General features: G+C 36.7%; 2 protein-coding genes across 3 annotated transcripts in view; one reads left to right on the plus strand and one right to left on the minus strand.

The window, feature by feature from the left end:
- Positions 1-16,573, plus strand: part of CDC73 (cell division cycle 73) — a 91,304-nt gene that overhangs the window by 36,727 nt on the left and 38,004 nt on the right. The window lies entirely within an intron of this gene.
- B3GALT2 (beta-1,3-galactosyltransferase 2) lies at positions 7,235-14,868 on the minus strand. Of its 2 annotated transcripts, none has more exons than XM_006061421.4 (2): positions 14,304-14,868; positions 7,235-9,893 (listed from the first exon to the last, which is right to left on the minus strand). In XM_006061421.4, exon 2 carries the CDS (start codon positions 9,767-9,769, stop codon positions 8,501-8,503), a length of 1,269 nt encoding a protein of 422 aa, XP_006061483.1. In that variant the 5' UTR covers positions 9,770-9,893; positions 14,304-14,868; the 3' UTR covers positions 7,235-8,500. The 2 variants fall into 2 exon arrangements, with proteins under 2 accessions (XP_006061483.1, XP_025141892.1); XM_025286107.3 differs by lacking the exon at positions 14,304-14,868 and adding an exon at positions 10,312-10,626.

The following is a 16,573-nucleotide window of genomic DNA, read 5'->3' on the forward strand; positions in this document are numbered from 1 at the left end:
TGGATATAGCCATTCATTGCGATAGGATCTTTTATTTTAAAAGTTCTTAAATTTGGAGATGAGAGAAGATAACTGGGTTTAAATATTACTGTTAAATGTTTGTACTTAAAGATGCCCAAAACATACAAATACTTTAATTTGGAGTTATACTTATGAACTTTGGTTAAGAAATTGCATTTTATTTTTGTAAGAATTAACTTTAGTTGTCTTTTTTGGCCCAGTTATTAGCTTTTTCTTTTCTAAATCTGCCAGGAAGAACATTGTAACTTTTTTCTTTTAAACCTTACCCAGAGATGAGAAGATCTCTGATAAAGGAATAGTTTTAAACAGGAAGTGCGAACATGCATTGCAGGCTTCTCCCTGCATTTATTTCTAAGCTCACAGCATTTATAGCGCTGGGGGGCTCAGGCAGCTATGCTGGTGGTCACTCCCCTGCTGGTGGTTACGTGGGAGATGGTGGGCTCTCCCCCCGCTGGTATGACTAGAAACACAGCTCCCAAGCCTGTTTGTTTCCCTCATCGCTCTTCAGTAATAAGATATCGACAGCACCCTGCTGGTGGGAGTTTTATGTCATATGCACAAAAACTACTTTGTTGCTCTTGTGAGGCTTGGCCATGAATGTGGACTGTGAAGAACTCTTAAAATTTTCACCCTATTTTCTTTAACAGAGAAGTTGTTCTTGGACCCCTTTGCGCTCCTGACTTGTTCAGATGGTGAAGCGCACAGAGGGTATGGTCTTATGGAGCATTCTAGGGTCATCACAGGACCGAGGAACAATTTGATTACTGCAGCATTTGCTAGCTGTGGGTTTTCTCTCACATAGGATTCTTTGGTTATGAGAAAAAATCGACTTTGGCTAACTGAAGCCAGAAAAACAAAAAGTATCAGAATACTATGAGTGAGTTCATAAAATGAGAGAACCAAGTGGTGGAAGGGACAGGAACCATAGCAGCTCTGGGGATGTAGAGAGCAAGAATTAGTGGGTAATCTCTGCAGGTACTGAGCCCAAATGAACCAGCCCCAGCCGTTTTGTGTATGTGGCTGCACCTCAGTATGCATGTATGTGTGTATTTCCTTCAGAATTCACATTGCCGTGAGAGAGGGTCTCGGGTTGTCTTAGCCAGTGCCAGGCAGGGTGTCTGGATTGAAAGTTTTCCTGGAACTTTCTTATTGGAGGATGGAGTAGCTTCCCAAAGGACATCTGCAGGTATGTTTGAAAAGTTCTCGTTGCCGGTAGAGACTAATACTGATTCTGGTTCTTGTTATATTCAAAGATATGTTTTGAGTAGCCTTTTAGGTATGACAGTGATGCAGACAACCCTTATTAATTTTATTGTATTGTGTAAATTAGTGTCTTTTAAACATTTAATTAAGACTTACACAGATATGAATTTAAGATTTGGCATATAATGTTATAGCTTTCTGTTGTTTAACATTTATTTTTTATGATGCTGCTGGTTTGTTTTCGCCTTTGTTTTTTTTGTTTTTCGCTTCTCTTGTTTTCACAGCTATTTGTAAGGCCTCTGCAGACAGCCATTTTGCTTTTTTGCATTTCTTTTTCTTGAGGGTGGTCTTGCTCCCTGTCTCCTGTACAATGTCATGAACCTCTGTCCATCATTCATCAGGCACTCTATCAGATCTAGTCCCTTAAATCTATTTCTCACTTCCACTGTGTAGTCATAAGGGATTTGGTTTAGGTCATACCTGAATGGTCTAGTGGTTTTCTCCACTTTCTTCAATTTAAGTCTGAATTTGGCAATAAGGAGCTCATGATCTGAGCCACAGTCTGCTCCTGGTCTTGTTTTTGCTGACTATATAGAGCTTCTCCATCTTTGGCTGCAAAGAATATAATCAGTCTGATTTTGGTGTTGGCCATCTGGTGATGTCCATGTATAGAGTCTTCTCTTGTGTTGTTGGAGGAGGATATTTGCTATGACCAGTGCGTTCTCTTGGCAGAACTCTGTGAGCCTTTGCCCTTCTTCATTCTGTACTCCAAGGTCAAATTTGCCTGTTACTCCAGGTGTTTCTTGACTTCCTACTTTTGCATTCCAGTCCCCTATAATGAAAAGGACATCTTTTTTGGGTGTTAGTTCTAGAAGGTCTTGTAGATCTTCAAAGAACTGTTCAACTTCAGCTTCTTCAGAATTACTGGTCAGGGCACAGACTTGGATTACTGTGATATTGAATGGTTTTCCTTGGACACGAACAGAGATCATTCTGTTGTTTTTGAGATTGCATCCAAGTACTGCATTTCGGACTCTTGTGTTGACCATGATGGCTACTCCATTTCTTCTAAGGGATTGCTGCCCACAATAGTAGATATAATAGTCATCTGACTTAAATTCTCCCATTCCAGTCCATCTTAGTTGGCTGATTCCTAGAATTTTGATGTTCACTCTTGCCATCTCCTGTTTGACCACTTCCAATTTGCCTTGGTTCATGGACCTAACATTCCAGGTTCCTGTGCAATATAGCTCTTTACAGCGTCAAGCCTTGCTTCTATCACCAGTCACATTCACAACTGTGTGTTGTTTTTGCTTTTGCTCCATCCCTTCATTTTTTTCTGGAGTTATTTCTCCTCTGATCTCCAGTAGCATGTTGGGCACCTACCGACCTGGGGAGTTCCTCTTTCAGTATCCTATCTTTCTGCCTTTTCATACTGTTCATGGGGTTCTCAAGGCAAGAATACTGAAGTGGTTTGCCATTCCCTTCTCCAGTGGACCACATTCTGTCAGACCTCTCTACAATGACCCATTCGTCTTGGGTGGCCCCACAAGGCATGGCTTAGCTTCATTGAGTTAGACAGGGTTGTGGTCCATGTGATCAGATTGGCTAGTTGTCTGCGAAAAACAAAGGAGAAAAGGAAAGATATACCCATTTGAATGGAGAGTTCCAAAGAATAGCAAGGAGAGATAAGAAAGCCTTCCTCAGTGATCAATGCAAAGAAATAGAGGAAAACAATAGAATGGGAAAGACTAGAGATCTCTTCAAGAAAATTAGAGATACCAAGGGAACATTTCATGCAAAGATGGGCTCAATAAAGGACAGAAATTGTATGGACCTAACAGAAGCAGAAGATATTAAGAAGAGGTGGCAAGAATACACAGAAGTATACAAAAAGATCTTCACAACCCAGATAATCATGAAGGTGTGATCACTCTCACTCACCTAGAGCCAGACATCCTGGAATGTGAAGTCAGGTGGGCCTTAGGAAGCATCACTATGAACAAAGCTAATGGAGGTGATGGAATTCCAGTTGAGCTATTTCAAATCCTTAAAGATGATGCTGTGAAAGTGCTGCACTCAATATGTCAGCAAATCTGGAAAACAGCAGTGGCCACAGGACTGGAAAAGGTCAGTATTCATTCTTATCCCAAAGAAAGACAACTCCAAAGAATACTCATACTACTGCACAATTGCACTCATCTCACATGCTAGTAAAATAATGATCAAAATTCTCCAAGCCAGGCTTTAGCAATATGTGAACCGTGAACTTTGAGATGTTCAAGCTGGTTTTAGAAAAGGCAGAGGAACCAGAGATCAAGTTGCCAACATCCGCTGGATCATTGAAAAAGCAAGAGAGTTCCAGAAAAACATCTTCTCTGCTTTATTAACTATGCCAAAGCCTTTGACTGTGTGGATCACAATAAACTGTGGAAAATTCTGAAAGAGATGGGAATACCAGACCACCTGACCTGCCTCTTGAGAAACCTGTATGCAGGTCAGGAAGCAACAGTCAGAACTGGACATGGAATAACAGACTGGTTCCAAATAGGAAAAAGAGTATGCCAAGGCTGTATATTGTCACCCTGCTTATTTAACTTATATTCAGAGTACATCATGAGAAACGCTGGGCTAGAAGAAACACAAGCTGGAATCAAGATTGCCAGGAGAAATATCAATAACCTCAGATATGCAGGTGACACCACCCTTATGGCAGAAAGTGAAGAGGAACTCAAAAGCCTCTTGATGAAAGTGAAAGAGGAGAGTGAAAAAGTTGGCTTAAAGCTCAACATTCAGAAAACAAAGATCATGGCATCTGGTCCCATCACTTCATGGGAAATAGATGGGGAAACAGTGGAAACAGTGGCTGACTTTATTTTTCTAGGCTCCAAAATCACTGTAGATGGTGATTACAGCCATGAAATTAAAAGACGCTTACTCCTTGGAAGGAAAGTTATGACCAACATAGACAGCATATTGAAAAGCAGAGATATTACTTTAGCCACAAAGGTCCATCTAGTCAAGGCTATGGTTTTTCCAGTGGTCATGTATGGATGTGAGAGTTGGACTACGAAGAAAGCTGAGCGCTGAAGAATTGATGCTTTTGAAGTGTGGTGTTGGCGAAGACTCTTGAGAGTCCCTTGGACTGCAAGGAAATCCAACCAGTCCATCCTAAAGGAGATCATTCCTGGGTGTTCATTGGAAGGACTGATGATAAAGCTGAGACTCCAGTACTTTGCCACCTGATATGAAGAGCTGACTCATTTGAAAAGACCCTGATGTTGGGAAAGATTGAGGGCAAAAGGAGAAGAGGACAATAGAGGATGAGATGGTTGGATGGCATCACCAACTCAATGGACATGGGTTTGAGTGAACTCTGGGAGTTGGTGGTGGACAGGGAGGCCTAGTGTGCTGTGGTCCATGGGGTCGCAAAGAGTCGGACACGACTGAGCGACTAAACTGAAGTGTACTGGTTTGTTTTCCTTTTTCAGTGTTCAGGACACTGTCTCAGGTGAAATTCACGTTGAGAGTCTGGAGGGTTCAGTTGGAAGTTGAATTAAATTAGATTAGTGACAGGATGGAGGCAGTTGCTTTCTTTCTGGTCATTCTTCAGTTTGGATATTTGCTAGTTTGAGGGAGGAGAAACACTTCCTGCCAATACAGAAATGGTTTTCTTCCTTCTCTGGCAAATCAGATCTTGAAAGTAATAAGGCTTACAGTTACCTTGCACTTGGGGGAGGGTGTGTGTGTGCGCTGATGGAGTAGGCAGCAGCAGGTTTCTTGCCGAAACTTGTGACGTCCCTTGTTAGTATTTGGTGTATTAATACATTATCCGTCTTATGAGAGTCATGTTAAGTGATACATTGATACTTTGTGAGGTATGTTAGGATGTATGTAAGGTAGAGACTTTTTGGCTCCTTAAATCTGTGTTAATAGTCAAATGTTGTCAAACCATTAAAAACTGAATCTAACCTGAATCAGCTGGATAAAATGAGTGTTACCAGCTCATGACAAAACTGTAGGTGACTAACCAGTAGAGTGAGAAAATACGGTGCTGCTTTTGTCTGCCAACAGTAATCAAATTATACTTCAAAAGAAGCACCTTTTGTATAATTTCTGTGTCACTTGCCTGTTTGTTTACAAATGGGTCTCAGTGCCCAAAGGAATAAGACATAAGCAGTAATTTGTAACTTTTCTAAGTTTCTGACCCCCAGACATCAATAACTGAAAAGAAGAAAAAATGACTGAGGGACCAGCTTTCCTCTCCTTCCCCGTCTCTGTATTTGTGCTTTACTCCCCTCTCTGTATTTGCCCTTTACTTGACATCAGGTGTCCCGCCAGTGTGGGAAAATGGTTGTGCAGCCTGAGCGCCTCACAGAAGGTGACGGAGGAGCGCAGACTAGGAGAGAGGACAGGTCGTTTTGCTTAGCTCTTAGACTCTAGCAGGAATCATACATGCAGACTGTAGCAGAAGAGCATAATGGTGAAGAATCTGAGCTGGAACCCTGCTCCTTTACTGTGTGTGTGATCTCAGATATTTAACCTCTTGCAGTCTTTCCTGTCCTTTAGTGTTACTTGGAAGGATTATATACGATCGTGTGTGTACAGTCCTTTAACACACTACCAGGCACACAGTGTGTGCTCAGTCAGTAAATAGTTGCTGCTGCTTTGCTGGCACTATTTTTATAGGGGTTTGGGAATAGATTTTAATAAGATTCCAATTGACTTTATGTGATAATACTGTATATTCAGAGGTGAGAACTTTAAATTATTTAGTTGAATTAGAATTTCACCACCTATACTTTTAATCAAAATAAACTAGTGTGGATAGTGAAACTTTTGGTATTTTTATCTTACATAATATCTCTTGACACTTTGAGCATAAAGATTACATAGTTGTTCCTATAATTTTTTCTTTGACCAGACATAAGTGCAGTCATTAAAATTATATTTTCATGTATAATAAAAATTACATGGTACTTGGCATAATGAATATTTGGTGAGATGTTTAAATAAGTATTGTATTTTTAAAATCATAATGTGAACATGAAAGTCATCTTGCTGAAGAAATCAGCTTGCATATTCAGAATGGAAGATCAAAAATAAATTAATGATAGAATATTTATTTTAAAATAAGGATTTTCAGCAGTACTAAAGCACTTTATTATTGGATTCAGTGCTCTTTGAGAACTTGGAGTGTCATTAGATTCCCATAAGTTTTCAAGATAGTGTTATCAGGGATATAGAAATGATTTTAAGTTGACACCTGAGATAGGAATTTATTGTCTGTTAAGAATTCTGTTTTTCATTAGTTATCTTTTTAAACTTGAATTTTTCTGGAAGGAAAATACTAGCTTTTAAAGATACTGCACTGTAGTAATAATTTGTACAAATAGTGTTTGGATTCTGTTTGAGTGTGTATACCTGTGCATGCACACATGTGCACGTACACTTTTAAAAAAGAATTACTAGAATTCTCTATACTGAGGGAAGGGTTGCTTTTACTTTTCATCACACTAATTTGGTATTATCCTCCTATGTGTGAACTTTGTCTAGTAATTTTGGTACTTAGTAATTTTAGTCTTTTTATGACCAAACAGAATAAAGTAAGTGAAAAACAGACCTTACCAAGAGGTGGGGTAATACAGCTCAGCATTCAGAATTATTCTGTGTAGAACAGAACATTTAGATGACTGAATTAAAAATGGGAGATAAGCTGAGTGTCAGTAGAATTCAACACATTAAATTTTAAGTACTGAAACATTCTCTGTGATTCTGAACTTTAATAGATGTTTCAGTGGATAACTCTTCAAAATAGAATCAAGGATAAAAATGATTGATGTTAGAATTAGCATAAGTAACATCCTTACTGAATCAAGATGGATAGATTTATATACTGGTATGAAATAAAAGCACTGTTTTAAAATTAATGGGTTAGTATTTCTTGATTTTAAAATTTGTAATGGAACCAACAAAATTTCTGTGAAATATTTGGACCATAACAGTGAAGGTTTTTTTGTTTACCTTTTTTATTAAAAACTTGGTAAAAGTGCATTGTATACATTGTTCATCCTAGAATCAAGTGTTTCATCAAACATTTGTAGTTTTCCCCCCATCCCTCCCCGAAAGTGTTTAATCGGTGGAACAGGATATTTGTCACCCACCAAATTAAAAACTGCAGGCAGTTTGTAAACTTGGCACTCAGAGAACGAAGTAGGTGCCATAAAATGATGAAGTATCGGCATGTGTACACTTGCTGTCAGGAAATAAACTTCCTATATGTTGTGGTTTGGCAGACATGCATCTTAAAATGTATTAAATGAAACTGCTGCTGCACTCTTTATCCTTTATCTGTTTTCAGCAGTGCATCCTGTTTGTGCCTGTAAGTAACCAGCAGTTGCTTCAGTTAGAGGAGAATGATAGATTTTTTTCAGATATGCTTGAAGTTAAGTGATGATGCTCCTTGAGAGTGCAGTAACTAGCTGATTGAGGAAATCAGTGAAATACTAGCTTCGCCCTGAACACCAATGAGAAAACAAATTTTCTGTTTTGAACATTTAAATTTTTTTTTTTTTTTAATAAAAACTTGAGCCTGAGACACACTGATTTTTCACATTTTATCACATCATGTCAAAATAATTTCCCCCAATAAATGTGAGTACTGATAAAATGAACATCTCAGTTGTTTTTAAAAAGTGAATACTTAGATGAGAGCTTCATTGCTGAAACCTCTGAACTTTATAACTATGTTTATGGAATACCTCAATTAAATCTTATTGCATGGAATATGGTTTTTAGAACCCTAGAATAGGTCAGAAAATTTGTCCTTTGCACAATTAAAAAGTTTACTTAAAATTGACAGTAATGTTTTATTTACATATATTGAAATGGAAAACTAAATCTAAAATGAAGAGTCTTTTGACCATCTCCATTTCTTAAATTAAAATTTACTTGGAAAACATGCAGATACATCCTCTTGGCCCCTAACATAAGATTCGAACCATTGATGTATGCATGCCTGTTATTGCGTGTTAATACACAGAATCCCCCATGTGGATTTTTTAAGTAGATTTTTTAATAGGTTGTTTTGGGATACTTTTTTGTTATAAATAAGAATTACCTTCTTCAGAAATTAAAAAATATATTTTTGGATTCCTTTATGTGATGAGTTTTAACTAAAACTTGTCCTATGGATGTAATCATAATCATTTTAACTACACATGCTTTTAGCAATATTTTACAGGTTGCATGTTTTGGGGGGGAAAAAACGTCTTTTCTAATGTAGTTTACGGTGGCGATATCTGCCTGCCTTTTCTTTTGCTGCGTTGGCACAAGCATTGTGCTTATTTTGTTGTAAATGGTTCCAGTATTTTATCAGTTCACTAGGCTGGAACTGATGAGAGGTAATTAGGTGGCTGTATTTACAGCTTGAGTAAGAAACTCGCCAGTGATTGAACACAAACTCATTGGGAGGGGGCACAGGATCAATTCTCAACTTGGCAAGACAGATCCCCACATATACATCTTCCAAGTGCAAACGACGGATGCTTAAAGAAACTTTAAATATCTTCTCTGCCAGATCTCCAGAAAAAACATAACCAGTCCCGGAGCAGAAGACAGGATAGCGTTCACTAGGGTAGAGGTCTGGTGGCATGTACCACTTGCTGTCTTTGTTTCGATTGGGTGCATATCCCCTCATTAGGTAACCAGTAAAATAGTTATGTCTAGGAGGCAGGTCTGGCTTCAATAACTTATGTATTAAATACTCTGTATTGACAAACATGTCACTGTCAGTTTTCATTACATACGGAATACGCGGACAGTATGTTGCAACCCAGTTCATGCCCATGAGTGTTTTAATGGTCAGATTATAGTATGTATCTAAGTATTCCTGTTGGATAATATCATGGTACTGTCTGCTTTCTTCCAATATTGCACGTTGAAGGTAGCCACTTGACTTAATACTTACGCCTAAAAGAAAAATCCGTGTGATTTGAATACCAGGTGCTAGGCTCTCATTGCCCCAAGTTTGCCGAATAGCTCGTCTAGCTTCTATTTGTCCAGGTTCCGCAGCGATTAGTAGTATTAAAAAGGGGCTTTTCTCCTTGCACTTTTCAGGTTCATTGATAATGTATTTGAAATGGTAAGCATTTGGGTGTCCAGTACCTTTCTCGTTGTAAATGCTTCCGTTAGCACCGAGCGTGTTCTCCAGCCCTGTGACTCCTTGCAGTGACAGATCCGTGTTGTTGGGGTCAGTTGCTGTTTGAGGCCTCAGGGTCTGAGGGACAGTTTCTTTCCAAATGTTCCGAAGAGAGCTGTGGTTCGTCTCACTCTTTGTAGAACGAAATCCACGGAAAGTGTATGTCACAGGATTTTCTTTGAATCCAGCTCTGCCTGGCAGCCAGTCATGATGATTGAAAAACAAAAACATAGCAAAAAGAAACACGAGAGAAAGTACACCAATAAGATGGGTCCGAAACAGAGACCTCTTGGCATTCCAGCTCATCTTTGCGAAGCAGCAGTGTCTCCTTCTCCACTGAAGCATGTTGTAAATACCCAGTGATGGATGAGAGATCCTGGTGGCTGGGGAACGTGGCCTTCTCCTGAATCAATACTGTTCTTTGGTAGTCATTTTCTAATTCGGTCACGTCGTCTCCCTCGCAGTCATTCTATAAAGATGAATCATAAAAGTTTACAAAATGCTAAATACCACAGAACTGCTTTAAAGAGGCTAATAAAATTAGGGCAGATGGGAATTTTTAAGCTGTGAAAATATGATTGCCCAGGAACAAAGTTTGTAATTTGTCTTCCCTTGGCATCCTAATGTCCTGAGAACAGGATTAATTTCTTTAAAAATATACCTTTGGAGCGCAGTGAGCACTTTTAAGATAGGTGATGGATTTTTCTTCCACTTATTTCATCATCTCAGTAGCTCTGGTCATTTATTCTTTTGACTAAAGTTAAAGACTGAAAGTTGTGTGCATGGAGGAGAGAGAAACGCTGCTGGATTCCTGGGAGAGGCCGTGTAAAAAGGCCTGAGAGCAGATGGAAAATGTATTGGCATTAATTAAAATTGATTTGACATACCATTGGTGGTATGGTGCACAGTCAGCGGCCTTTTTTGTAAAATGGTCATGTATCAGTTGTGGGACAGACGGTGCAAGGTTGATTATGGCAGAGTTCTGTTAGTCACAGTACACTGCCTGGCATGTTTCCATTGGCCCCTACTGTGTGGAGAAAGTCAATGAGAAGATGCACCTGTCAAAATTAATTTTCAGGGTTCAGTAACTTCAGTGCAAGATTTTAAGACAGTAATAAATGATGAACATTTGCAAATACCCTTTTCTCATTTTAACCTTCCACTTCAAATGTGAGGCATTCAGATCACTGTCTTTACTTAGACTTAAGATTGATTTTTAAAATATAGAAACTAATTATCTGTGGCCTTCACAGAGTACTATCATGTACTTCAGTTGAATCTCCATATTAGAATTAGCAAAGAACTGCTTTGAACAGTCTTCTGAGTTTTTCAAAATACAGACATTAGGTACTGTTATATCCTCAGTTTAAAATTTTAAATTGCACAGAATGCATTTTAAAAGATTTTTGAGTTATGCTGTGTTCTAAATTTGCATGTGGAGAATTTATTACATTTGTAGGACTTGCATGACACTTAGACTTGCTTGACACTTAGAGCCCTACATTTAGAAGACAAAAATTATGAGCTGTCAATATGGGAGATTCATGATGCCACATATTAAGAATTGGTCTTCGAAGTTTCTCAGTGCATAGCACAAATTTGTTCATGTTTTTTCAGTTCTTAGTTTTTTCTGGATCAAGGTGTGGGGGTAGATGATAGGTGAGCTATAGCTTGAATTCTATTACAAGAGAATAAAAACTTTTTGAAATGGGGACTGATGTTTAATTTTAACTTTTTCAACTTTTTATCGTGAAAATTATTTAAGGAAAACTGGTCAATTAAAAATTTATTGTAAGAGCATTTGTTTATTAGAAATTTTCTATATATATATATGTGTGAATATGTTTATCTAGCTTGTGATACTGAGAAGTTTATGGTTAATACCAAATATACTTAACTTTGATATGAAATTTAATTATTTGGGGGAAATAATGACATTTACATGGAAGTCCTCATAAAATTGAATAACTAGAATAACATTCACTTATATAATATGAAGTATTTAGAAAATATTGGTTGAAAGTATTAGACACATGTATGAATGAAAGTTCTACTATTCTAGTAACAGCCACTAGGAGGAGCAAGTAGGTGGGAATTTGAACAGACTTCTAAAGTATAATAGTATAGGCACCATCTTTTGATAATTTCTAGTATATGAAATGTACTTTTAAAAGTTATCGTTTTTCTCAGAAATAAGAAATTATTTAATTATCTTGTGAGATAGGAGCAATGTTTTTTTTTAATTTTTAAGGTTTTAGAAACATAGAATCTAGTTATTTATTTATTAGAATTTATTCACTTGAATTTTATTTTCACATTACTCTGATGAAGACCAAGACTTCACTGTACCAGTAAAACAGTTCTGTTGTGAACTCAGCTGAAAATAATAGAGCTGAGTGTTCTAATTTAGAAACTCACTTTTTTTCTTATAGTTGGCCATTCTGCTGAGATGAGAAAACTAAGCTTTTATTTTCAAATGAAATATTAGATAAATAATAATAACTCTTCTTCTACCCCATAAAGAGGCCAATAGCTTCGAGGGTTATGTATTTAAAAGAAACAAAACTTGCTTTTAATGTTTATTTGATAATCCATTTTAAACATTCCAAAACTAAATTAAATGTATCAGCTTTCTGTTGATAGAGAATGCTTGAAATCTGGTTTAAGTCTAATCATTTAGATCTTTCAAGAGTGTAAATTTGATGGTTTAAGAAGCAATAAATAGAAGTTCAGATATTTGAATGAATAAAGGACTGAAAAATGAATGCAGGTAAATATATTAGTAAATTGTATTTTTATGAAAATATGCCTGAAGTGATGTTTCTAAAGTATTTCAGTGTTACAGAAAAGAGCCAATTATTATATATTGTAATCTGGCATAGTACCCATAGTTTATGGTCCTGTGTGATTTTGTAGCAATATGTGATGGAGATGCATCTTAATTTAAATTCATGATATTTGTATGTTTGTAAATATTAAGCTGCTCAAACTTGAAATCTATATATACCCGTTTGAAAACTCTCTCATTGGTAAATGTAGTGCATATGTCTAGCCTTTAAAAATTCTTTATTAAAAGTTTTTCGGGTATTTATCATAATTGTTTTGTTAAAAAGAAAGTACAATTAAAGTAACGATTCTTCCTCCTATTAAATGATAAAATCCTTTTCCAGTTACTGCCTGTTGTACATTCATTCTTAAGAAGTGGTAATAAAACTAGAAAGTTGAAATATTTTGATATTCTAAATAGTCTTTGCACTTTTACATTTTCAGAGTAGCAGTAGCTTTGATTTATATTTTATGGGTTTTTATGATAATATTGTTAAGTTGTTCATGTGTATTTACATCTTATGGGTTGACGCTCACGGAGAGGATGTTACTGTAAAATGTTGTTCCCTTTCTCTCTCTCTCACACACACGCATGCACTGTTTTTATTATCTGGCTTTTAAAAGTGTTGATGTTTTTAGTCTGTTGGAACAGTTCTAGAGTTTAGGGGTGCTTGAATAAAAACTCTGCACTCCTATTTTGAGATAGCTAGCTAATAAAAATGTTTAATGGGTGACTTTAACATTGAGAGATAAAGGCTCTAAAAGAGACTTGAGGTTTTTTTGTTTGTTTAATACTGTCTGATTTCATTCTTTAATGGACTAAATGCTGTGAGTGAGAGTTGATGTTGAACTGTAATAATAATAGGCCTGATAGACTTGTTTAATCTTAATTTTAGAATAGAATGCTTACATATGTCTTTAAAATGTTTGCCTTTTGTGATTATTAAATAATGAGTTGTGCTCTGAAGTTGAGCAAAAATCAGAATCTTTGAGGACCTGTAAAAAATTTTAGAAATACATGAGTTCCTGAGCCATGAGCTGCTATTCTGGGATTGTTACTAAAATAGTAGATTTCATTTTTGCCCTGCACACACATACTGTGCCAATAGTTCACTATTACATATTTATATAGCCTGGCACAGTGGCTACATTTAAGTTGAATTTTTTGACCTTGTATTGCTGTTACATGGATATTTTTATATCAGAGTATTTTCATATTATGTTTTTGAGTTTCACTTTAAAAATGATCACCCAAACCAGTTTTATATTTTGATCATTTAGAATCAGTCTGTTGCCTCAAGTCAAGTCTTGCTTTTAGCAATAGGGGTAATAGTAGCAAATATTTATATTTCTTTGTTTGAAGTTGTATTCGTGGACATGTAAATCTCCTGTGGTAGTGTGCTGTGCATAAACACACACTGCCTTCTGTGATCCTGTACAAATGCTTTCCTTTTAGTATCTTACAGTTCAGTGGTACTTAAAATTTGTTGATGGTCTTCAGAGGTTGTGTTCGTTACTTTTATTTAGGGAGATGCACATAGGAGGGAAGATTTTGTTACTAAAACCTGCTCTATATTAAGATTTTGCTTTAAAAGGACTGAAAAAGCTCTTAATGTTAGGATCATTTTTTTATACCATTTAATGTGATTTTACTGCATTGACTCCTTTGATAGCCATTTTAAGGAGAGCCCTTTAATTTACTGGATAAGGCTTCAACTTGACCTAATTTGATAGAGGATTACTGTGTTTTCTTTAGCGGGTTTCAGATTTTTTTTTTTAAGTTTCATTTTTCAGAGAAGCCTTTAAGCACAGCTTGTTACTATTTGTCTTTTCTGTAATCCATAATTACTGCGAGCTACATATTTACTTGAATAAAGCAGTGACAGCTTGTCTTCTAAACAGTGACAAATTTTAAAATCATATATTTAGAAACCCTCTCATAGTTTCAAGGACAGTGAAATGTATGAACTTGTTTATTAGAGATTAGTGCCTCCTGGGCTATCAAAAGGTAACAGACATTTAAATGAGTATCACACACAAGATATCGACATACCTTCCTTGGTCAGGCCATTTATGTGGCGAGGATTATGCCCACTGAAGATACTTTTGGCACGCCATCGCTCCAGCAAAAAGACGCTATCGAACACGCACACCTCCCCCAACAGTCTGCCTCCTGCGATTGCTTATCACATGTCCAAAGTGTCCATCTGTCTGCTTGTCTTCGAGTACCCTTGTTCATATGGGTGCTAATCTTCTGAGGTCTTTCCTTTCATTTTCTCTTTAACAAAAGAGCTGTGGTGGTTTCGTTCTGTTTGGAGCACTGTCGACTCTTCTGACAGTTGATGCATTGAAGCTTTTTACATCTGCTGTCTTCCTGGCCGGACAATGCAGTGCTCTATTCTCTTTTCAGTATCCATATTTCTAGTAAGAACCCTGAGCTGCAATGTAAAGCAGCCAGAGCTAGAATGGAGTGCTTCGATGGTATTGGAAAAGAGCAGGATTTAACTCTCTCGTCGTTGCCTGGCAGCTGCAGGAAGGACTTTGAGCCGTTTCACTGGGGTTTTAGTCTGTAATATGAAATCCACGGTTCCTCAGCTGCTGCACAGGCAGGCAGCAGTTTAAATGTGGGCTTGACAGATGCTCTCTCTGACAGAGCAGAATTTAACGTCACTGCTTGGCTGAATCCCACGTGATTGTTTGCATTCATTTTGATTAAAAACCCAAGGTAGGGAGACGCTTAGAGATTTTGCTTCTTTGTGTTAAATTATATGTAGTCAATGTAAGTGTAGTGATAAGTGAATAATACAACAATGGAAGGATTATGAAATGAATGGTTATTTTATTGTTTTCAGCTTATCCCCCCTCCCTTTTTTTTTAACTTTACGTTCAAGCACAGATTTTCTAAATGTTTTCAGTGTTAGATGTTGGTTTTCATGTTACCTGAATGATTTTACCAGGCATAAGCCATATAGCGTTAGTATGGTCCTTGGTGTAATTTAACCCTTTCATTGCTCTCCTTCCCTTGAAATTTTTTTTTTCCCTCAAATTGTTCTAACTTTAGTTTTACTAATATCTAGTTACAACCCATAGACCATTTTTAATGAGTAACTTAGACATCTCTCCATTATTTTCTGGAGTTTATATAAATCAGCTGCCATGAATTGTTGTCCTGACACATGATTTGATACAGCCACTTCTTTTTTTACATGCAGTTTCTAGTGTTCTTGAAGGCAGCAAAACTTTATTTTTAATCACTTTTTAATATCATTTATTTTTTATTTTTCTTTAAAATTACTTGTATGGTGGAATTCAACAAAAGATGTAATAGATAAAGCATAGTTAAACAGGATCTTCTTGGGTAGTGAGATCATAGTAATCATATTTATTTGTCCTAATATTTCAGGATGGTTTAGTAACTTGCCATCAAGCAAAGTTTTCCGTAAACACTAGATACTCACTCTGAAATATTTCTTTGTATGTTTAGTCTGTTGGGCACCTTGCTGCTTTTTTTCTACAAGTACTGGAGCATTGTCCTTTATTAAAGTAACTTGAGTTATCAGTTTTTCCTCAGATTTTAGGGACATTAACTCATAGAAATTTACCATTTTGAAACTTAAGCTATATATTTGTGGTCATATATTTTTGGTCCTGCCTTTTTTCCCTACTAATGTATGTTGTTTCAAATACAGATTTATGTTTCCTCCAATATTTTTAATTTTTTGTTTTTGTTATATTTTTTAGTATAAAGGATGAATTGTGTTTTGTAGTTTTAGGAATCCTAAGACTTCTTTTTTTAAGGGGTGTATGTGATTTTCCTGGAAATGTTAGTCGGAACATTAAGAGTTTTATAGATGGGAAACCTAAGGCCTGGAGCTTTGGCTTTTCCTGGTAAAGTGTGAAGGATAGAACTAAAACCCAGGTTTCTTGGCATTTAGTCCCTAAGCCCACACATATTATATGTTCACCACTCTGTTTTTAATTAAACTTAGGTGGCAGAGTGATGGTTAAGTGTCTGCTTAAAATGACTTATTTTATAAAAGTATAAGTAGATCTTACTAGGTCACTGTTTATCAGTAATTCCTGACATAGGGTTTGACTGTGCTAGTAGCAGCAGTGACTCCATTCATGCTGCACGCCAGGCCTGCTTGAGCTGTTATATAAATGGCTTTTTTTCGGATAAGGTTTTATTATTGTAATACCCATTTTAAAGATGAAGAACCAGTGTTTAGAGTTACAAAACAGTTATCCCAAATATCAGATGATTAGTGATAAGAAAGAGTCCAGCTGGGAATTAAAGCAAAAGTAAGTTGTTCTCAACCATTA

The sequence above is a fragment of the Bubalus bubalis genome, chromosome 5, assembly GCF_019923935.1.
Source record: "Bubalus bubalis isolate 160015118507 breed Murrah chromosome 5, NDDB_SH_1, whole genome shotgun sequence".
Lineage (NCBI taxonomy): Eukaryota > Metazoa > Chordata > Mammalia > Artiodactyla > Bovidae > Bubalus > Bubalus bubalis.